The 22,789-nt window shown below is 48.2% G+C and overlaps 1 protein-coding gene across 4 annotated transcripts in view; it reads right to left on the bottom strand.

The window, feature by feature from the left end:
• arhgap10 (Rho GTPase activating protein 10) overlaps positions 1–22,789 on the bottom strand; it is a 247,780-nt gene that overhangs the window by 5,663 nt on the left and 219,328 nt on the right. For 3 of the 4 annotated variants that reach the window (XM_086011527.1, XM_086011535.1, XM_086011554.1), the window contains 2 exons: positions 18,464–18,632; positions 1,669–1,785 (listed from right to left, as the gene is read on the bottom strand). In XM_086011527.1, the coding sequence (XP_085867653.1) occupies positions 1,669–1,785; positions 18,464–18,632 (286 nt within the window). The remainder of the gene's footprint in view (positions 1–1,668; positions 1,786–18,463; positions 18,633–22,789) is intronic. The other variant, XM_086011545.1, reaches the window with a different exon arrangement.

Below are 22,789 nucleotides of genomic sequence, written 5' to 3'. Positions count from 1 at the left end.
TCGAGGTGTTCAGTGTCTTCCCGGATGCTTCTCCTCCACTTTGTGCGGACTTGGGCCAGGGATTCCCAGGTGTCGGTAGTGATGTTACACTTTTTCAAGGACACTTTGAGGGTGTCCTTGAAGTGTTTCCTCTGCCCACCTGGGACTCTTTTGTCGTGCCTGAGCTCCGAGTAGAGCGCTTGTTTCGAGAGTCTCGTATCGGGCATGCAGACAATGTGACCCATCGGAGCTGATCGAGCATGGTCAAAGCTTCGATGCTGGGGATGTTGGCCTGAGCGAGAACACTGATGTTGGTGCGCCTATCCTGCCAATGGATTTGCAGGATCTTGCGGAGGCAGCATTGGTGGTACCTCTCCAGTGCTTTGAGGTGCCTGGTGTACATGGTCCATGTCTCTGAGGCATACAGCAGGGCAGATATCACTGCTGCTCTGTAGACCATGAGCTTAGTGCCGGGTTTGAGGTTCTGGTCTTCAAACACTCTCTTCCACAGGCGACCGAAGGCTGCACTGGCACACTGAAGGCGGTGTTGGACTTCGTCATCGACGTCTGCCCTTGCTGACAGTAGGCTCCCGAGGTATAGAAAGTGGTCCACGTTGTCCAAGGCTTTGTCGTGGATTTTGATAATCGGGGGGGGCAGTACTGTGTGGCGGGGGCAGGTTGGTAGAGGACCTTTGTCTTACGGATGTTTAATGTAAGGCCCATGCTCTCGTACGCTTCGGTGAAGGTGTTGACGATGGTTTGGAGTTCGACCTCCAAGTGAGCGCAGATGCAAGCGTCATCTGCATACTGTAATTCGACGACAGAGGATGGGACGACCTTGGATCTGGACTGGAGGCGACGGAGGTTGAACAGTTTTCAAGTGCAGTGAGGCTCTCTCACTGTTTTGAGCAGGACAGATTAAGTACAAATCTAGCAGCCCAAAACCTAGGCATTCATGAGACACTATGTGCCATCAGCTGTAGAATACCACCATAATCTGTAACCTCATGGCTCAGCAAATCTCTCACTCTTTGTTCACCATCAATCCAGATGAACCCTTGTTCAATGTGGAGTGCAGAAGAGTATGCCAGAGGCAGCACCAGGCATGCCTTGCATTGAGGTACCAACCTAGTGAAGCTACAACATTGGGCTACTTGCATGATAAACATCAAAAGCAGCAGTTTATAGACAGAGCCAAGCAGTTCCACAACCAATGGATCAGAGCAAAGCTTTGTAGTCCTACCTCATCAAGTCAAGAGTGTACTTATAAAAAGTAAGTCGAGTCTCAAATACCCGATGCATGCTGATGGGTCTGCTGTAAATATTGAGACTCGAGATTTATTGAGGAGGGCAAGTTGCACAGTAATTCAGTACTGTAACAGAGGGCTTCAAGTTATAGGCATATCTAGTTAGTGCCTTCCCTCAAATAAGAGGCTAAACTTTACAGAACTTGTAGCATAATACAACTGAAGAACTTTGATGGATTCACTTGACTGCTTTTCTAATGCGGCTCTGTATGCCTGGCCATATTTTCGCCTCCACCTGTTATTACAATGTCAACAGAGCTCACAAACCAGCAAAAAGATTATTAAATAGATCAGTCCATTATCCTAGTGGCAGTAATGACTACGGAATCAAGCTTTTATCCAGTGCCAACTATTATAGTATGAAATAAAGGAGCTTTCATACCCATTTGGAGGATTTTCACTTGTGGCAGTCACGGGTGGAAACGGGAAAGATGGTGAAGACTGTGTTGTTGGTGACGTCGGTGAAGAATTGAACCATGAAACCATTGATATCGATGAACTGGTGAGACAAAACAAAACAATTTAATTATAGTGAGCCATGAATTTTGTCAAAGTGTATAGACAGTGTTATTAAAATTAGTTTTTAATTTCTACATATATTTTAGCATTTGTAGCTTTAAAATCAGATACTTGTCATTATATTTAACAGGCAAGGTGACAGAGAACTGTCTCACAGGAACACAAGTTATACTGTGTAGACTGGTGTGTGCACATACTACCCCAGATTAGCCCCACTGCACGAACTTGAGGAGAAATACCAACACAGCAAAAAGAACATATAATTGGAGGCAATTTTATGTAAATTAATTGGAAAATGTTCCAGAAATCATTAATGATTCTAGCAAATAATGGTAGTTATGGTGGCACCAGCAGTTAACTGAAAATACATCCACTCAAATCTTAGCTTTCAAAATTATCCCCTTCAAAAAAAACCAAAGGTGCCTTTGGCTATTGACCATTTTTCCATGAAATTGTATTTCTTTCATGTGACCTTTGATTTAGGAAAAGATGTGACATTCTAATTGCACAAAAAGGACTGTGACACAAGTAAATGTAGGTTTACACTGTCCTGGTGGCAGTTTGTTGAATCCAGTCTGCCAAGAAAAGGGTTTGTTTAGTTTGCCAACTTTTACACCGGAATGGGACAAGCTCAATCTGTGTTGGTTATCTTAAAAAATATCCACTGTTCTGGATAACCAGGCAACTGATCAATTGAAAACATTGTTGCAGACAACTGTTCTGTGACGCGATGGATGAGGTTTCCAAGGGTAATAATCGGTTTTGAGCGTCATGTCTCTAACCTAAATTAAATCATTAAGAATTACCCAATCATGTCTGCTGATATAATTTGTATGGCAGTCAGACCCGTAGCCAAATATATAGTCACCTTAGTCCAATTGGTTTTATTTGCAAACATATATCAGCCCTCTTTAACTAACAGAACACGGAGGGAATAACTTTAACCCCCAAGAACGGGTGGGTTTGGGTCGGGTGAAAAGCAAAAACGTAAAAAATTTCAAACCTGAACCCAACCCACCTACTTCCAGTTTTAATGGAGGCGGATTGGGGGTGGGCAACCAATCCGCTCTCAGGAGGTGGGTCAGTCAGTAAAATCTTTTAATAAGGTTGCATGCCTCCATTTTAGTTTAACAGATTTTATTATATAACTCATGTTGGCCGGGTTTCCCTGCAGGTAAAAGGAGGTGAGAAGGTAAGTGCAGTTACAGTACTGCTCACGGGCCAGGAGGAAGAGGACTATTTCCCCCAGGCCCAACTAGCTTACCTTACACACCACACGATTGGCCAATTCCAGCCTACTGTGATCTCCAACCTCTGAATCCCCCGCTGTGATCTCCAACTCTCTCTCTCCCATCCCCCTCCCCCCGCACCCCCCCCCCCCCAATACTCCCCGGCGATTACATGAAGTGTGTGCGGACATGTTTTGAACAGTGCTAAAACACTACACAAACCCATCCATTCACTCGATTTGCTGACTCCACACTGTTCAACTGCTCTCCCATGTGGTATTTATTTAGAAACAAATTCCAGTTTTAAAGAAAACCACTAATATATTTAGATTTTATATAATTGCATGTCCAGGGTGCTCCCATGTGGTATCTGATGGGAATGATAGTAAATTCACCATATAAAGACACAGGCCTAGAAATTCGGTTGGCTTTGCGCCCAGTTTTCGCCCAAAGAGGGCTTTTGCGCCAATAGAGGAGTTCGCGCTGATATTCAGCGCTGCGGTAATGGCGGCGGTAGCCGGTAGCGCTGCGCCGGCACCGATAACGGCATCGGTGTGCGCAGTGCCCCGGTTCCGCCCCGATGCCGGCCCGAATCCCATATTCAGTTGCCGCCGCCTCCTCCGTGGCGGCCGCTACTTACATCCGGAGACCAGGGCCTTACTGCAGCCTTAGTGGGGCGCATAAAGGTGGAGGTGCGGCTGGCCGCTTTTTCGGCGGCCGCCTGCCCGCACCTCCTTCCCCGGCCTCCTCCACCACCCCCCCCCCCCCGCGGTATTGCCGGCTGCTTTCCGCGAGCCCGGCACTTCTCCGTGGTGCCGGGCTCATTTGCCGGCACAATCCAGTGGCGATCTCCCCGTTGCAGGCACCTTCACCTTAAGAGAAGGAGGAGGCCTGCAGTACCGCAGCCTGCCGCACCGCATCGGGTGGCGCAGCGGCGCCTACAGCGCTGAAATTCAGTTTCAGCGCCCCAAGCGGGGGCGGCCACACCCTGGAATAGCGCCCGGTTCCGACTTGGGGCGCAGAAGCCGAATATGACGGTCGCTAATGGCTCCCCGGCCAGCGCTAACTTTTGGGCGCAAACCAGCTGGCGGGCCCAAACTGAATTTCTAGGCCACAATCTGCTATCTTTCAGGAACTGCAGCAAGAGCAGAGTTCTAAGTGAAAACAGGCAACATTTACAAAATCAACACATTTGATCGATCAACCAAAACAGAATATTCTTTAAATTTATGGTCCTGTTTTTATCTCACTTCTATAAGAAAAACAAATTTAAAATTTCAGTCAATAAAGAATTGATTTTATTAAAAAAATTAATGCTCGTGTTGGTCATGATAAATATTCTAGTCATTAAAATAATGCAAGGAAAAAGAACTCCCTGAAAGCAGATAAAACAGTTGGGTAGTAAAGAATATTTTAACTAGTTTGTCAATAATATGTCTTCTACCAATGCCACGTCCAGAGTGCGAATAGCTATAGCCATTGTTTACCACAATTAGAATTAGGTTTTCAGAAACCTAAATGTTTACACAACACATTATTTAGTTCACTCACAATTGCACCGTTATCATTTTACCGAAAGTAGATCGTAATAATGCTAAATCAGGTTCTTTCAGCAAAACATGCTAAGGATAGTCAAATGTTTCAGTAATTCTGGATGAGGTAGCAGAGACATTTAAAAATACATTAAAACAAATCAGGTCACGTCTATACTAGTGTTGCCTCTAATGGAAAGAAATGACAATCCTGTAAGTTAAACTGTCTAATCTTCTCGTTGTCAGAAGCAATAAATTTCTTCTGAACACGATTTTCACTCAATGCTTCATACTTATAGAATCATTGAATGATACAGCACAGAAGGTGGCCATTTGGCCCTACGAGCCTGTGAAAGAGCTATCCAGTTAGTCCCACTCCACTGCCCTTTCCCCATAGCCCTGCAAATCTTTCCCCTTCAAGTATTTATCCAATTTCCTTTTGAACGTTATTATTGAATCTGCTTCCATCACCCTTTCAGGCAGTGCGTTCCAGACCATAACAACTTGCTCCATAAAAAATATTCTCCTCATCTCCCCTCTGGTTCTTTTGCCAATTACCTTAAATCAGTGTCCTCTGGTTACCGTACCTTCTGCTAGTGGAAACAGTTTCTCCTATGTACTCTTATCAAAATCACCATTATTAAATCCCCCCTTTACCGTCTCTGCTCTGAGGACGACAACCCCAGCTTCTCTAGTCTCTCCACATAACTGAAGTCCCTCATCCCTAGTACCATTCTAGTAAATCTCCTCTGCACCCTCCCTAAGGCCTTGACAGCTGTGGGTCAGTTGATAGCACACTCGCCTCTGAGTCAGAAGGTTGTGGGTTCAAATGCCACTCCAGAGACTTGAGCACATAAAACTAGGCTGACACTCCAGTGCAGTGCTGAGGGACCGCTGTATTGTCGGAGGTGCCGTCCTTCAGGTGAGACATTAAACCAAGGCCCCATCTGCTCTCTCAGGTGGACGTAAAAGATCCCATGGTACTATTTCAAAGAAGAGTTGGGGAGTTATCCCTGGTGTCCTGGCCAATATTTATCCCTCAATCAACATAACAAAAACAGTTTATCTGGTCATTATCACATTGCTGTTTGTGGGAGCTTGCTGTGTGCAAAATGTGCCGCGTTTCCCACATTACAACAGTGACTACATTCCAAAAGTACTTCATTGGCTGTAAAACACTTTGAGACGTCCGGTGGTCAGGAAAAGTGCTATATAAATATAAGGACTAAGCATGCAGATGCAGCAGGCGGTTAAGAAGGCAAATGGTATGTTGGCCTTCATAGTGAGAGGATTCGAATACAGGAGCAAGGATGTCTTGCTGCAGTTGTACAGGGCCTTGATGAGACCACACCTTGAGTAGTGTGTGCAGTTTTGGTCGCCTTATCTGAGGAAAGATGTTCTTGCCATGGAGGGAGTGCAGCGAAGAATCACCAGACTGATACCTGTGATGGCAGGAATGACATAGGAGGAGAGATTGGGTCGATTAGGCTTATATTCGCTGGAGTTTAGAAGAATGAGAGGGGTTCTCATTGAAACTTATAAAATTCTAACAGGACTAGACAGACTAGATGCAGGAAGGATGTTCCCGATGGCGGGGGAGTCCAGAACCAGGGATCACAGTCTAAAGATAAGGGGTAAGCCATTTAAGACAGAGATGAGGATGAATTTCTTCACCCAGAGAGTGGTGAACCTGTGGAATTCTCTACCACAAAAGGCAGTTGAGGCCAATTCATTAAATATATTCAAGAAGGAGTTAGGTATATTTCTTAAGGCTAAAGGGATCAAGGGATATGGGGAAAAAGCAGGGACAGGGTACTGAATTTGGATGATCATGATCTCATTGAATGGCGGAGCAGGCTCAAGGGGCCGAATGGCCTACTCCTGCGCCTATCTTCTATGTTCCTATGTCTATCTTTCTTTGACATCCTTCCTAAAGTATGGTGCTCAGAAGTGGCCACAGTGCTCCAGCTGGAGCCTAACCAATGATTTACAAATGTTTAGCATAGTTTCCTTGCTTTTGTACTCTATGGGCTTGATTTTAACTCAGCCGTCAGGCGGGCTTTGAGGCGTGTGGGGGGTTAAAATCGCAAAACCTGGGGGTCGGGGCCGCCCCCCCCCCCCCGGTTCCTGACACCTAGCCATTTTAACCCAGGCGTGTCTGATGGTCCCGAATCAGTCCTGCCGTCTTTAGGGCCCTTAAACAGCACTCATTGGCCTTTATAATCCCATTTTAACAGGCCCTTGCCTGTTTAACCCTTTTCCCACGTAAAACACGCCTGGTGGGGATCACGCCTGTGAAACCTGGCGTGAACACTATTGGCTTGCCGACTATCAGCTGCAGGTCAACCATTAAAGAGGAGATTTGATCAGTCATCATTTGCAGGTGGCAGGACTTTGTTGTTTCAGGCCTGGGGCAACTTTTACCAGGCTTAACCACACCTGTGGAAGGTTGGAGCCTCACACACTTCTCCAGTGTGACCTCCTGCGAAACCCCTCTCGCCAGCCTCACTCAGCGCTTCCTCAACTGAGGCATCTACCAGAAGCATGGGAGGCCTTTTTTCCCTTCCCTTCTTGGCATCAGAGGACCTCCAGCCCCATTTGCGAAATGACACACGCCACAACTGCAGAAGTCGCCATCAGAATTTTAATGCAAAACAAACAACTGATGGCTTTTTTACAGAATACACAACATTTCACCCAAGTGACTGCCCTTGTGACTATTTGTGCTTTATTTTCCTCTTGCGTGTGCTCCTACGGTTCCCCTGTGGCTTCAGCAGATGTGGAGGCCCCTTGCTCACTTTCCTGCTGCTCCTGTCTCGACACCTTTGGCGGGCGTCCTCTGGGGTGGCGAGCCTGTGAGGGCTCGTCAGCAGTCTGCTGCTCCTGCGGCTGTGCAGGAGTTGAGACGTCTATCTCACTTGGGTATGGACTCTGGCGGGGCTCTGAGCGAGGGCTCTGCAGTGGCATGGAAGTGTGAGCGCTTGGAGAGGAGCCCCCACTTCCTTGAGGGCTGCCACCAACCTCCCTCTCATGGGTCAGGTCCCCCTCAGTGCCTGCAAGTGGCTTGAGAGCACCTTGCTGCACATCAGGGGGGCCATGGGGACCCGTATCTGCAATGACAGTCCTACTCAGAAGGACTTCCATGAAGGTCAGGTTTCTCTGTTCAATAGATGTCCATCGCTCCTCAAGAGATGTCATTCTATTCTGAACACTCACCATGTTTTCCATACCCTGGCGACTAACCTCCTCCATGGCCGTAGCCCTCCTCTCCTCTACTGTAGCCAGCTTTATCATGGAGGCAGCAATCATTTCCACGTAGGTAGCCATCCTTTCCATGGTGATGCGTTCATGCGCCAATGACTCCACAAAGGCTCTGCTCATGTTCGCTATGGACTCCTCCATTCGCTCCACACTCGCAGCGACCCTAGAGACAAAACCTGCCAGAGACTCCTGCATCTGTGCCTGGAGTTCCATCACCTCTGATCTTACGGATGGACCCAGAGGCAGAGGGTCGACGTGCAGCTGAGCCGAGCTGGCAGATTCCTGCGCCCTCCGACGAGGACTCTCCACTGCTGTCCCTGTCTCCACATTTTGCTGATGCTCACTTGTGAGCTGTTATACACCAGGTGACAACTCTACTCTATGTCCCGAAGGTCCCACCGAGGTGCGAGTGTCTGCGCTGGTGCTGGGTGCGCTTATTTCTGCTGACGCTGCGCCCTCAGAGGTTGCAGATTCCTCTGAGGAGTCTGGCTGCTCAGGCTCTTCCTCCTGCACAGTGGGGACGGGGGCTCTCGATGGTCCTGTGGGGGAGTCAAGGAAAAAGTTAGAGATGTGATGCCAAGGTTACATGCACATTGCATTTTGCAGATGATCATAAGTCCATATGATGTAGCTTCAGAATCATTATCAGCGACTCATGCAATGCCAATGAGAGAGATGGAAAACTATTCTCTCACCAGCTTGCGGGGATGCACCTGTCTCTCCTTCCCCAACTCCGCATCTATGTCAGCCCCGACAATCTCCAGGACGCCTTCCTCCCAGGGGGTGAGCTGGGCTAATGAGGGCGGCCCTCCTCCTGTCCTGGCTCGCTCTCTCCTGTTGTGAGCTCTCTTTTCCTGCAATGAGGGAGACAAGTGGAGGTTGAGTGAGAATGAAGGAGTGAGTGCAGAGATTGCATAGCATAGATACTTAGAAGGAGACAAAGCTGGAGTGAGGTTGCAAGACCAAGGGCCCTCCCTGTGTGTTGTCAGTTGTGTTCAAAGCATCAGAGTGAGAGGGAGTGTGAGGGCTGCATGATCGAATAGTTACGTGAATGTGAGCATAGAGAGAGAGGGGGAATGGGTACGGGTGCATGGATGTGAGTGTCAAGTGGGATGTGGAGGAAGAGATTGCTAAAGCTGTGTGCTGGTGAGGAAAGGCAATGGGGATCAGATTGAGGGTGATGGAAACTTCATACAGTACTTACTTTTCCAGTGCGATGAAGGTCATGGAATCTTTTTCTGCACTGCAACCAGGTGCGCCGTGTGAGCCCCAAGGAGTTGACTTCACCAGCCACCTGTAGCCACACAGCCTCGGTCTGACTGGGAGGCCTCTTCCTCCCTGAAGAAGGGAACAGGACCTCCCTGTGGGCTCTCGCACCATCCAGCAATGCCTGGAGTGAAGCCTCATCAAATTTGGGGGCAGCTCTTGCCCTCCCGCTGGCCGTTGCTCCTGCAGGCTCCTGGGCCATCTCAATGGTGAAGTTTGGAAGTCTGCAGAAGAAGCAAGGCTTGCTGTGGGCCCTAAAAGCAGCAGCAATGATGACAATTATTCTCCATGGAGTAGGCTTCGCCATAAAAAATGAACTGGTTGGGCGTCTCAGAGACTCCCCTAGTAGTATAAGCGAGCACCTCATGACTCTTCGACTCACCCTAGCCCGAAACCAGTGCGCTACGGTACGCCCCCACACTGGAAGCCACAGACGAGACCAAAGAGGAATTTTTACTCCAGCCTCGAACAATCCCTGTCCCGAGTCCCAACGGGCGACAAGCTGATCCTCCTTGGTGACTTCAACGCCAGAGTTGGAATGGACACAGACCTCTGGGGAGGTGTGATCGGCAGAGAGGGGGTAGGGAAAGCCAACTCCAACGGTACCCTCCTGTCGAAATGCTTAGAACATGGCCTCGTCATAACCAACACCTTGTTCCGTCAGAGAGACAAGTATAAGGCTTCATGGCAGCACCCTCGTTCCAAGCACTGGTGATGTGCCTTCAATAACCACAAAACTAGAAGTTATAGACTTTAACAAGTTGGCTTTTAATCATTAAGATCAGAGCTAACATCTCAACACACCGACTGGCTCACAGGAATGAGTCATACAGATCCTGGGATCTTTAAGTAAGAGAAGTCAGGGGCGGAGCCAAGAGCCGAGACCTGGAACCTTCCAGGTTAGTCAGGAAAGAGGAAGTGAAACTATACACCGTGTGGGGGAGGGTAATATACATGAGTGCAAAACGAATACAGGCAAGACAAACAGATTTCATTACATTCACCCCTTCTTTAGATTTAGTCCATCGGGGTGATGTTTCTTAAAAGTTGGTATAAGTGAGTCTGTCAGGAGGTTTTGCGGTTCTCAGTGATCGGCGCAAAGCCAGTTGGGGTGCCTCTAGGGGAGTGGATTCTGGTTCCTCCGCTGTCCGGGCCTCCGCAGTGTCTTCCAGGTTATCTGCAGTGTCCTCCAGGTTAAAGTTGGGTATTGATACCTCTGGGCGTCCTGTCTCTTTTGGTGTAGGTCTTCCTCGGGTAGTCTCTCATCGTTCTCTCCGCTCCCCGAGGGAGCGAGGTCTTTTATGGAAACAGTGTCCTCTCGCCCGTCAGAGTATTCGATATAGGCGTACTGAGGGTTTGCATGGAGGAGCTGTACCTTTTCCACAAGGGGGTCCGTTTTATGGCCTCTCACATGCTTCCGCAATAGTACTGTCCCCGGAGACGTCAGCCACGCAGGTAGAGATATGCCCGAGGTGGATTTCCGGGGGAAAACGAACATCTTTTCGTGAGGGGTAGCGTTAGTGGCTGTACGTAACAGAGACCTTATGGAGTGGAGCACGTCTGGGAGGACTTCCTGCCAGCGGGAGGTCGGAAGGCCTTTTGACTTTAAGGCTAACGTGACAGCCTTCCAAACAGTAGCATTCTCCCTTTCCACTTGCCCATTACCCCGGGGGTTGTAGCTAGTGTTTCTGCTAGTGGCTATCCCCTTCGAGAGCAAGAACTGGCGCAGTTCGTCACTCAGAAATGACGTCCCCCTATCGCTGTGTATGTAGTTCGGCATGCCAAACATGCAGAATAGATTACAGAGACACTTGATGACCGTGGCACTGGTCATGTCTGGGCAGGGAATGGCGAAGGGGAAGCGGGAATATTCATTGATGATATTGAGGAAGTATACGTTACGGTCGGCAGAGGGAAGGGGTCCCTTGAAGTCCAGACTTAGGCGCTCGAATGGCCGTGTGGCTTTGATAAGGTGTGCACGGTCAGGCCTGTAGAAACGAGGCTTGCATTCCACACAGGTGCGGCAGGCTCTGGTCATTGCCCTGACCTCCTCGATGGAGTGGGGCAGATTGCGGGACTTTATAAAATGGTATAGTCGGGTGACCCCTGGGTGACAGAGGTCGTTGTGGAGACCCTGTAATTTGTCCGTATGAATGCTGGCACACATTCCCCGCGATAGGGCGTCTGGGGGTTCATTAAGGGCTCCCGGCCTGTACATAATATCATAGTCGAACGTGGATAGTTCGATCCTCCACCTGAGTATTTTGTCATTCTTGATTTTCCCCCTTTGTTTGTTATTAAACATGAAAGCCACCGACCGCTGGTTGGTGAGCAGGGTGAAACGTTTGCCGGCTAGGTAGTGTCTCCAGTGCCGCACTGCCTCCACTATAGCCTGTGCCTCCTTCTCGACAGAAGAGTGCCTGATTTCAGGTCCCTGAAGGGTTCGGGAGAAGAAGGCCACAGGTCTCCCAGCCTGATTGAGGGTCGCAGCTAAGGCAAAGTCTGACGCATCGCTTTCGACTTGAAAGGGAATGCTTTCGTCCACTGCACACAGTGCAGCCCTTTCAATGTCCTGTTTGATACTGGTGAAAGCCTCCCGAGCTTCAGCTGATAGTGGGAAGGACGTCGATTTAATGAGGGGTCGGGCCTTATCAGAGTAATTGGGCACCCATTGGGCATAATACGAAAAAAATCCCAGGCACCTTTTTAAGGCTTTGGGATTGTGTGGCAGGGGCAGTCCTTTAGGGGGCGTAATCGGTCAGGGTCCGGTCCAATTACCCCATCTTCCACCACACAGCCGAGGATACAGAGACGGGTTGTGTTGAAGACACATTTGTCTTCGTTGTAGGTTAGATTCAGCTTTAGGGCAGTTTTTAAAAATCTCGCAAGATTTAGATCGTGGTCTTGCTGGTTGTGCCCGCAGATAGTGACATTGTCCAGATAGGGGTAGGTAGCTTGTAGTTTATTCTCGTCAACCATGCGGTCCATCTCACGTTGGAAGACCGAGACCCCATTTGTTACCCCGAAGGGCACTCTGAGAAAATGGTAGAGGCGTCCGTTCGCCTCAAAGGCGGTGTATGGGCGGGTCCTCCGTTCTAATGGGGAGCTGGTGATACGCGGATTTGAGGTCGATAGTCGAGAAGACTCGGTATTGCGCAATCTGGTTGACCATTTCTGATACGCGGGGTAAAGGGTGGGCGTCCAGCTGGGTATAAATATTAACAGTCTGGCTGTAGTCAATTACCATCCGTTTCTTTTCGCTATTTTTAACTATGACTACTTGGGCACGCCACGGACTGGTACTGCATTCAATAATGCCTTCCCGCAGGAGTCTGTCCACTTCCGCCTTGATAAAGTGTCTGTCTTCCAGACTGTACCGTCTACTTTTGGTCGCTATGGGCCTACAGTTCGGAGCGAGATTAGCGAATAAAGAGGGCGGGCTGATTTTTAAGGTTGATAGGCCACAGACTGTGAGTGGCGGCTGGGACCCGCCATATGCTAGCGTGACACTTTCTTGGTGGCACTGGAAGTCCAGGCCCAAGATTACATTAACACAGAGTTCTGGCATCGCGAGGAGTTTAAAATCCTTGTAGTCCGTGCCTTTTACAGTCAGTGTTACCACACAGTAGCCCAAAATGTCCGAAGTGTGGGGCTTAGCAGCCATAGCAATTCTGCTCCGTGTAGGGGTTACCGTTAATGAGTGCCGCCGTACCAGGCTAGGGTGGATAAAACTCTCGGTACTCCCAGTCAATTAAACATTTAGTTAAATTCCCATTTACCTGTATGTCCATCATGGATTTTGTCAACGGGTGTGGCCTGGATTGATCCACCGTGACCGAAGCCACTGTTGGGCCCTGGGCGGCTGTTGAGTCGGGAAAAGATGGCGGATCCCAAGATGGCGGCCCGCACGGCACGCACGAGGCGGTGACGGAGTTGGAAATCGGATTCCCCCTGCAGACTTTGCTAAAATGCCCCTTTTTCTTACATTTGAAGCATGTGGCGTCCTTCGCTGGGCATCGTTGTCTGGGGTGCTTGGCCTGGCCGCAGAAGTAGCATTTCGGGCCTCGAGACATTGCTGCTGTAGTAGGACTCCTGGGTGAACTTCTGTGTGGGGACTCCGGCGGTGTAGAGCTGGTCTGAGACCTGGATGGGGAAGATGGCTGATTCCAAGATGGCGGCCCGCTCGGCGCGCACGAGGCGGTGAGGGCCGCATGGCCGGAAGAATAAAGAGTCAGAGTTTTTCTGGGCCACGTCCAGCGATCGCGCAGTGGCCACTGCCTTTTTTAAGTCCAGGACCTCCTTCTCCAGCAGTCTCTGCCGGATATAATTCGATTTGAGGCCCGTGATGAAGGAATCGCGGACCAATTCGTCAGAGTACACGTTGGCCGTCACGGCCTTGCAGTTACAGTCCCGGACCAAGTCCTTTAGGCCCTGTAAGAAATCGTCCATTGATTCCTCAGGTCGCTGCCTGCGTGTAGCCAGCAGATGTCTGGCGTACACTTCGTTTACTGGCCTCTGGTATTGGGCCTTCAGGATAGTGATGGCCTCCGTGTAAGAGGTGGCGTCCCGGATGAACGAATAAATCCGATGATTAACGCGAGTAGTCAGTAGACTCAGTTTATCTACCTCGCTAGCGGATGAGGCCCTCGCGAAGAGTTCGAAGCATTTGAGCCAGTGTCCAAATTGATTTGACGCTTCAGCAGAATGTGGATCCAAGTCCAGACGCTCTGGTTTTAGGAGTCGATCCATCCTAGTATTCTTTAGTGATTAAAATTGATGTGCCTTCAATAGCCACAAAACTAGAAGTTATAGGCCTAGAAATTGAGTGCCCTTAGCGCCGATTTTGCGGCGCTAGAGGGCCTAGCGCTGCATTTGGCGCCGGCGCCGAAATTGCCTGGGGCCCTTACGCCGCGGTAGACCGGTAGCGCTGCGCCGGCACCGATGACGTCATCGGTGTGCGCAGCGTCCCGGTTGCCATGCCGACGGGCCCCAGCGCCGAAATTCAGTTGCGGCCGCCTCGCCCGTGACAGCCGCAACTAAGACTCTGGCAACAGAGTCTTACGAGTCTTTGCGCCGGCGCATTAAAGGCCCCGCGGCGGCCGGCCGCTTTCCCGCCGGCCGCCTGGCCGCAGCTCCCTCCCCGGACATCCCCCTCCCCCCCCCGGAACGGAAGCAAGCCCGGCACTTGTCCGAGGTGCCGGGCTCATTTTTATAAAGATTTTCGCGGGCCGCGGCCGGGTGCAGGCAGCTCCTCCTTAAGGGAAGGAGGAGGCCTGCACTTCCCGAGCCTGCCGCACCGCATCGGGTGCCGCAGCACCGGAATTGCGGCGCGAAACGGCAGTTAGCGCCGAATTACCGCCGCAAAGACCCTTCAGTAGCGCCGGCAGCCGTTTGGGCGCGGCCCTGCTGAATTTTTGGCGCGCGCAGGGGGACTTAGCGCCGGCACTAACTTCCGGCGCTAAAGCCCTGGTTAAGCCAAAACTCAATTTCTAGGCCTTAGACTTTAACAAGTTGGCTTTTAATCACTAAGATCAGAGCTAACATCTCAACACACCGACTGGCTCACAGGAATGAGTCATACAGATCCTGGGATCTTTAAGTAAGAGAAGTCAGGGGCGGAGCCAAGACCCAAGACCTGGAACCTTCCAGGTTAGTCAGGAAAGAGGAAGTGAAACTATACACCGTGTGGGGGAGGGTAATATACATGAGTGCAAAACGAATACAGGCAAGACAAACAGATTTCATTACAACTGGCATCTGCTGGACGACGTCATCGTCCAAGTGAGGGACCGCAAGGACGTCCGCATCACCCGCGCCATGACAGGAGCTGACGACTGCTGGACAGACCACCGCCTAATCCGCTCTGTCATCTCCATCAATGCAGCTCCAAAGCAGCGGCGGCAACAGAAACAATGCCGCAGGAAAATTAATGCTGGAGCACTCAAAGACCCCGCTAAGAAAGCCCTATTCAGCCCGCGCCTCACAAACAACCTGACGACTCCCAGTGATGCAGAGACACAGAGTGCCCGCAACGTCTGGTCTGCACTCAAGGCCTCCATAATCAGCACCTGTGAAGAGACGCTCGGTCACTCAACCAGGAAACACCAAGACTGGTTCGACGAGAATGACCAGGAGATCCAGGAGCTAATAAGCCGCAAGTGCAAGGCATTTCTGATCTGGAAACAGCAACAGAACTCGAGAGCAAGAAAGCAGCTCTACAGAAGCCTGAAGGCCGAGGTCCAACAAAAAACTTGCGACCTAAAGAACAGATGGTGGGTGGAGAAAGCGCAGGAGATCCAGCAGCTAGCCGACAACCACGATGTGCGTGGAATCTTTAGCGCAGTCAAGACCATCTACGGCCCAAGCACGCAAGGCCCTTCCCCACTGCGGGCCAAGAACGGAGAGGTACTCATCAAGGACAGGGAAGCAGTCAGTGCCCGCTGGAAAGAGCACTTCGAAGATCTCCTTAACCAGGACTCTGTCTTCGACACGAGTGTCCTCAACTCCATCCCACAGCATGCTACCCGCCACCATCTCAGCACAACCCCAGCCCGGCATGAGGTTGAAAAGGCCATCCGACAACTGAAGAACAACAAGGCCTCAGGAGCAGATGGAATCCCCGCCGAGGCACTAAAGCATGGCGGAGAAGCACTACTGGCGCGAATTCATGAACTCATTTCTCTTATCTGGAAGGAGGAGAGCATGCCAGGGGATCTCAGAGACGCCGTAATTGTGACCATCTTCAAGAAAGGTGACAAGTCCGATTGCGGTAATTACAGAGGAGTTTCCCTGCTATCTGCCACAGGGAAAGTCATCGCAAGAATCCTCCTCAATCGCCTTCTCCCAGTGGCCGAAGAGCTCCTCCCAGAGTCGCAATGCGGATTCCGCCCACTAAGGGGCACAATGGACATGATCTTCACCGCACGTCAATTACAAGAGAAATGCAGGGAACAGCACCAACCACTGTACATGACCTTCTTTGATCTCACAAAGGCCTTCAACACTGTCAACCGTGAGGGATTATGGAGTGTCCTCCTCAAATTCGTCTGCCCTCAAAAGTTTGTCACTATCCTCCGCCTGCTTCACGACGACATGCAAGCCGTGATCCTGACCAACGGTTCCACCACAGACCCAATTCACGTACAAACCGGAGTCAAGCAAGGCTGTGTCATCGCACCAACGCTCTTCTCAATCTTCCTTGCTGCAATGCTCCATCTCACCCTCAGTAAGCTCCCCACTAGAGTGGAGCTAATTTACAGAACAAACGGGAAACTGTTCAACCTCCGTCACCTCCAGTCTAGATCCAAGGTCATCCCATCCTCTGTCGTCGAATTACAGTATGCAGACGATGCTTGCGTCTGCGCTCACTCGGAGGTCGAACTCCAAACCATCGTAAATACCTTCCCCGAAGCATACGAGAGCATGGGCCTTACACTAAACATCCATAAGACAAAGGTCCTCTACCAACCTGCCTCCGCCACACAGTGCTGCCCCCGATTATCAAAATCCATGACAAGGCCTTGGACAACGTGGACAACTTTCCCTACCTCGGGAGCCTACGGTCAACAAGGGCAGACGTCGACGACGAAGTCCAACACCGCCTTCAGTGTGCCAGTGCAGCCTTCGGTCGCCTGAGGAAGAGAGTGTTTGAAGACCAGGACCTCAAACCCGGCACTAAGCTCATGGTCTACAGGGCAGCAGTGATACCTGCCCTGCTGTATGCCTCAGAGACATGGACCATGTACAGCAGGCACCTCAAAGCACTGGAGAGGTACGACCAACGCTGCCTCCGCAAGATCCTGCAAATCCATTGGCAGGATAGGCGCACCAATGTCAGTGTTCTCACTCAGGCCAACATCCCCAGCATCGAAGCTTTGACCAAGCTCAATCAGCTCCGATGGATGGGTCACACTGTCCGCATGCCCGATATGAGACTCCCAAAACAAGCGCTCTACTCGGAGCTCTGGCACGGCAAGAGAGCCCCAGGTGGGCAGAGGAAACGCTTCAAGGACACCCTCAAAGCCTCCTTGAAAATGTGTAACATCCCCACCGACACCTGGGAATCCCTGGGCCAAGACCGCACAAAGTGGAGGAGAAGCATCCGGGAAGGCGCCGAACACCTCGAGTCTCTTCGCCGGGAGCAAGCGGAAACCAAGCGCTGGCAGCGGAAGGCGCGCACGTCAACCCAAGCACCCCACCCACCCGCCCCTTCAACCACCGTCTGCCCCACCTGTGACAGAGACTGTAGGTCCCGCATTGGACTCATCAGTCACCTGCGAACTCATTTTTAATGTGGAAGCAAGTCATCCTCGGTTCCGAGGGACTGCCTAAGAAGAAGAATATTCTGCGACTTTCTGACTGGAAATACTCAACTGCCAAGGCTTCCCACACGTTGGAAATCAATTGGCCAATTGAGTGAAAATTGCATCAATCTCACAGACCCATTTAGATTCGTGTGGGAAACACCAAATTCGGGGAACCCGACAATTCCCCGCACCCGAGTTAAAATCGAGCCCTATGCTTCGGTTTATAAAGTCAAGGATCCCGTATGCTTTTATAACAGTCTTCCCAACTTGTCCTGCTACCTTCAAAGTACGCACCAAGGTCTCTCTGTTCCTGCACCCCCTTTAAAATCCACACTGCCACTGCCTCTTTAATCCCAAGAGCTTCAATTCTGCTAACATGTCCATTTTATTACTTCTTTTATATTCCATTGGAAGCTTTTCAGTAATTATGTTGGTACCTAGTCCACCAAGCTTAAACACTGAAAGCACATTGCTGGCCTATATGGCAGTCTGACAGCTCATGCCATCAGTGGCCATGTGCCAAAATGGTACACAACCGCAGGCAAACCCTGCCTATTGTTAGCCCTAGTGATAGTATGGAATGAAGGCAGTGAGTGAGAACCATACTCCACTAGAGTTTTCCTGTCTCCTACGGCAAGCAGGTCAGATTGTTTAAAATACATGGTAACCACCTATGTTGCAGTTACCATTGGAAGGAAACGCTACATAAAAGGGGATATTTAAAAAAAAGTGTATATTTAAGCTACTCTGGATTTATAGAATTTTAACCAGTTATGCTCTGAATAGCATTTGCATATTTCACTGATGGCACATGTTTATTATTATTCATATCTACAGACAGCAACGCTGTAATCTCAAGAATGAGAGAGTCATGTGTGCACAGTAACATTAAGTCAGCTTGTCGACTGTGGGAATCCATCCCAATGGGGCAGATTTGGCACAACAGAAATCAGCACAGTTAAAGCTGCTTAGTATCAGAGACGGGTATAAAAGGCACCACTTCAGTTATGAAAAATAAATAATTTTACAAAGTTCACGTTTGATAAATGAAGATTCAAACTTACGGAGAAGATGTGCAATCAGTGGCATCTACATTGCTAGAATGGACACGATTCCTGGCTTGCTCTGGGGGGCTGTTTGAGTTGGAGGATGTTGTCGTTATCGAGGACTGGGAGGAAATGGATTCCATGCTTCCACTTGGAGTATTATCTACGACACGATTAGGATTCTCAGCTAAAAGGAAGATATCTCCATGAAAAAAACTATACATTGCACAATATCCCATAAATGCTGCTGAATACCATGACAAAAGTAGGAAAATAGATGTATCTGAATAAATTTTTGAAAAATTAAACAGCAATAAAAAATGGGCCATTTAAAAATAATACTGCACATTGCCACCTGGTTCTCCTGAATACTACTGATCCTATAAAACAAGTTTGTTTTCATTGTTACAAATTGTAGTACAAAATGCTGACAGCAACAAGTCAAAATATAACTGTATTGGAACTTTAAGATTGGTTTGCAAGAAAAGATACAGTGGAATCCAATCGGGAAAACTGTGCAAATTGCAATAAAACGGGAATTTCTATAAAGTGGGAAACAACAAAAATGAAAGCTGGTCTGATTTACAACCTTTATTTGCCTAAATGTCGTGCAACATCTAACAACAACTATGAATATAATATAACATGTTAAAGATTACAGTCTTACAAAGGTGAATACATTAAAAAAAATAAAGACAAATGCTCACATCTCGAGAGTCTGGAAGTGGTGTTAGATGGTAAAAATTGTACCCTAATGTGTGAAAGGTTAAGAGCCACATCATGGCAAGAGGCATTATCCATCAAAAACACCTCCATCACTTTCTCATCCCGGCATTGAAAGACCGTAGCTACTTTCTAAAAATTGTATGAATCATCCAAGCATTAGCGCTGCTTTCATAGTCAGCTGGAAAAGTTTTCATATTTTTAAAGTAACGAGGGCTCTTATTTTTTCCCCCGATCACGAGGTTTCACTTTGTCCAAGCCCATTTGGTTATAACAATAACTTGCATTTATATAGCGTCTTTAACGCTTCACAGGAGCGATCAAAAAAATTGACACCGAGCCAAATAATGAGATATTAGGACAGGTGACCAAAAGCTTGGCCAAAGAGATGGAGTGTCTTAAAAATAAGTGAGTGATAGAGAGGCAGAGAGGTTTAGGGAGGGAATTCCAGAGGCTAGGACCTAGGCAGCTGAAGGCATGGCCACCAATGATCGAGCTAAGAAAATTGCAGATTTGCAAGAGACCAGAATTAGAGGAGTGCAGCGATTTCGGAGGGTTGTAGGGCTGGAGGAGGTTACAGAGGTAGGGAGGGGCGAGACAATAGCGCACAACAACAATGTAAGGTGTCCTTTCCTCATTTTGCCACCGCTCACCTTCACTCTTTTTTTGCATAGGTTTGACCAGGCAGGGCATGATAGATGTCATCGCAATTGTAAATACAGTTGCGTGGATACTCTGCTGACAAGCCCAGAAACACCCTAGTCCATGCATCAGCAGCACGCTGGTCTCCGTCCACTTTTTCACCGCACAGCTTTTTGTAAACACGGTTGTGTCTCACTTTCTGGCAGCACAGGGATCCATTTGATGCGCTAAAGTTGTCCACGTCGAATTCCTTCGCAAGCTCATTGGCTCAATCGAGAAATTGCGGCCAAACTGTGCTAACAATTGCTCTAGTTTAGTTAGGCTTCAAATTTCCCCTAAAATTCATTTGTAAAATCACAAACGTAAGTTCTCCCCAGTGTCCTGGCTAATATTTATTCTTCAACCAATATCACTAAAACACATGATCTGGTCATTTATCTCATTGTTTTATGTGGGACCTAGCTGTACGCATATTGGCTGCCACACACTTCCAAAGTACTTCATTAGCTGTAAAGCGCTTTGGGATGTCTTGAGGTAGTGAAAGGTGCTATATAAATGCAAGTTCTCTCTTTAACAATGCAACAGGTCCTCTGCCATTTTTAGGAGAAAGGACAGGTTAATGTTTCAGGTGTATACCAGTAACCATGTGACAAGTTTTTTAATATTTATTCTTGGGATGCTGATGACATGGACAAGGCCACATTTATTGCCCATCCCTAGTTGCCCTGAAGGCATTAAGAGTCAACCATGTAGTGTGGGACTGGAGTCGCATGTAGGCCAGACTAGGTAAAGGTGGCAGGTTCCCTTCCCTGAAGGACATTAATGAACCAGCAGCTTTCCTGGTCATTTTATATGGTGCCAGCTCACACAGTACCTGATTTATCTAATTCAATTTCCCAACTTGCCATGGTGGGATTTGAACTCACAGCCTCTGGGTTGCTTGATGGCTGTGTTTAGGTGGCTAGAACTGGAGGAGAGCTTTTCCCAAAGCTATTTACTGTAATGAGATGTGTGTTTTGAAGAAACTTCCAAGTACTTGGAGGTACAGGCAGTTGTGAAACATTGCTTGACTGGGTTGGGTTGGGTTGGGGGGGGGGGGGGGGGGGGGGGAAAGAGAGGAATGGTTGTTGAAGTACTCTGTTGCTTTGCAGTTTGCCCCTTTATTGAGGCAACTTTGGCAGAGGCTTCAGGAAAGTGAAAGCTTTGCCAAAAAATAATATATACGAGGTACGAGGGCACAATAGTTTAACCTTCAGAAGAACAGCATCATGTGACAAGTATTGTAGTATAACCACTTTTTTTCTTCTTTCTAGCAGATTACTGGCACAATAACACAGTATAGGTTATTTGGAGATAAAAAAGAAAACGCTTCCAAGTTATGAAATTCTGAAATAAAAGAGACTATTAAACCCATTAACTGCCTCTGCGACAGGAGTCAGCTTCTTTGCCCCTCTCCTCCCTTCCTCATTTTGTTCAGTGTCATAAGGGGATTTACTTATCTTCCAGTTTGGATGCAGGGCCTAAACCTGAAATACTAGTCCATCTTTTCTCTTTACAAATGCCGACAAACCTGTATTTCCACCATTTTGAGTTTATATTAGCACTTTGCTTATTCAGTGCAGGTTTTGTACAAATCACTAAAATACACACATACACTCACTATAAAAAATAACTGTCTTAATTCAGATTTCAATTGAATATCCATCAACTTTAGTGGAGATCCATAACATTAGTGGCAGCTAGATTGTTTTTTTTCCTTCCTTTTCCCATCAAATTTCTCCCTTGACCCCTCGGAAAGCATTGATTCCTGGCTCTCTGGGCACCAAGCATGCTAAAATGTCTAACCTAACAGTGAGGCTAGACAGTGAGCACCATCAGGTTATCTGACCACAGAGAACAACAAAGCAAAGCATGATTCTGCCCTCACCTCTGCATTCACATTTCCAGTAGGGTCACTGGATAGTAATCAGAAGCAGGGTCCTTGGCTGATTTTCCACTCTCTAGCCCAGGGCCACTGAGGCTAACTGTTGTACCCTTATTGCTACAAAAACAGAAAATGCTGTAAGTTAATGTTTTCTGCAAAATCAAATGCTAACATGTCTGTGTGTTTCCAGCATTTTCTGTTTTTTGTTTCAGATTTCCAGCATTTGCAGTATTTGGCTACTCTGGCTATAAACAGCAAACTCAGCAGAGGCTAAGGGTTAAACCTGGGGCCTTTATAACCTGCAAGAGTCAGCTACTTACTGCCTTAACTATCTGAGCTATCAGAAGAGGCACAAGATTTATTCTGTTCACAGGGATGATCGACACATGATCAATTAATGGGCACCATGCTAATTAATTCAAAGAGAACAATTACTCCACCATTCATTCCCCGGAGAACATTTACTTAATAGAAATGAGATTCTAAAAAGGAACACTTTGTTCATGACTAGGCTGTTCCTATTAAGAGACTTGTACTGTATTTTGAAAAGTTCTCTCAAAAACACTTTGGTTTTAGGGATATGTGAAGTCATCCTTGCAAGTACAATTGTGAAAGGCTTGGACGAGTGTGGGATTAGACAAATAAGCATCACCTGTAATGTTTTTATATTGTTGAGTTTAGACCAGTGGGTATGCCCCATGATTGGATAATAAACAAAAATTATTGCTTTTGCAGGTTCCAAGTGCCACATCTTGGTTAATAGCTATTTCATGGTATTATTGGATTTCAGGATTACCAAATTCTTTCTCCAAGAGTTCAGTTTTCACAACAACCTTCAGGTTAATCCAGAATACTGCAGCCACAAAAAGTCACACCACCCATCACTCCTCCTTGCCAAGCTCCACTGGCTCAGTGCAGTACAGAGGGATTGCTGCATTGCTGGATGTGCTATCTTTTGCATGAGACATTATACTGAGGCTCCATCTGCCTGCTCAAATAGACATAAAAGATTCCCGTGTATGGGCCACCACCACTAAAACAGATTTATCTCATTG

Source organism: Somniosus microcephalus, chromosome 2, assembly GCF_052327205.1.
Source record: "Somniosus microcephalus isolate GS21.2 chromosome 2, FLI_Smic_1.0, whole genome shotgun sequence".
Lineage (NCBI taxonomy): Eukaryota > Metazoa > Chordata > Chondrichthyes > Squaliformes > Somniosidae > Somniosus > Somniosus microcephalus.
The sequence above is the reverse complement of the archived record's forward strand: the minus strand, read 5'-3'. Positions and strand labels throughout refer to the sequence as shown.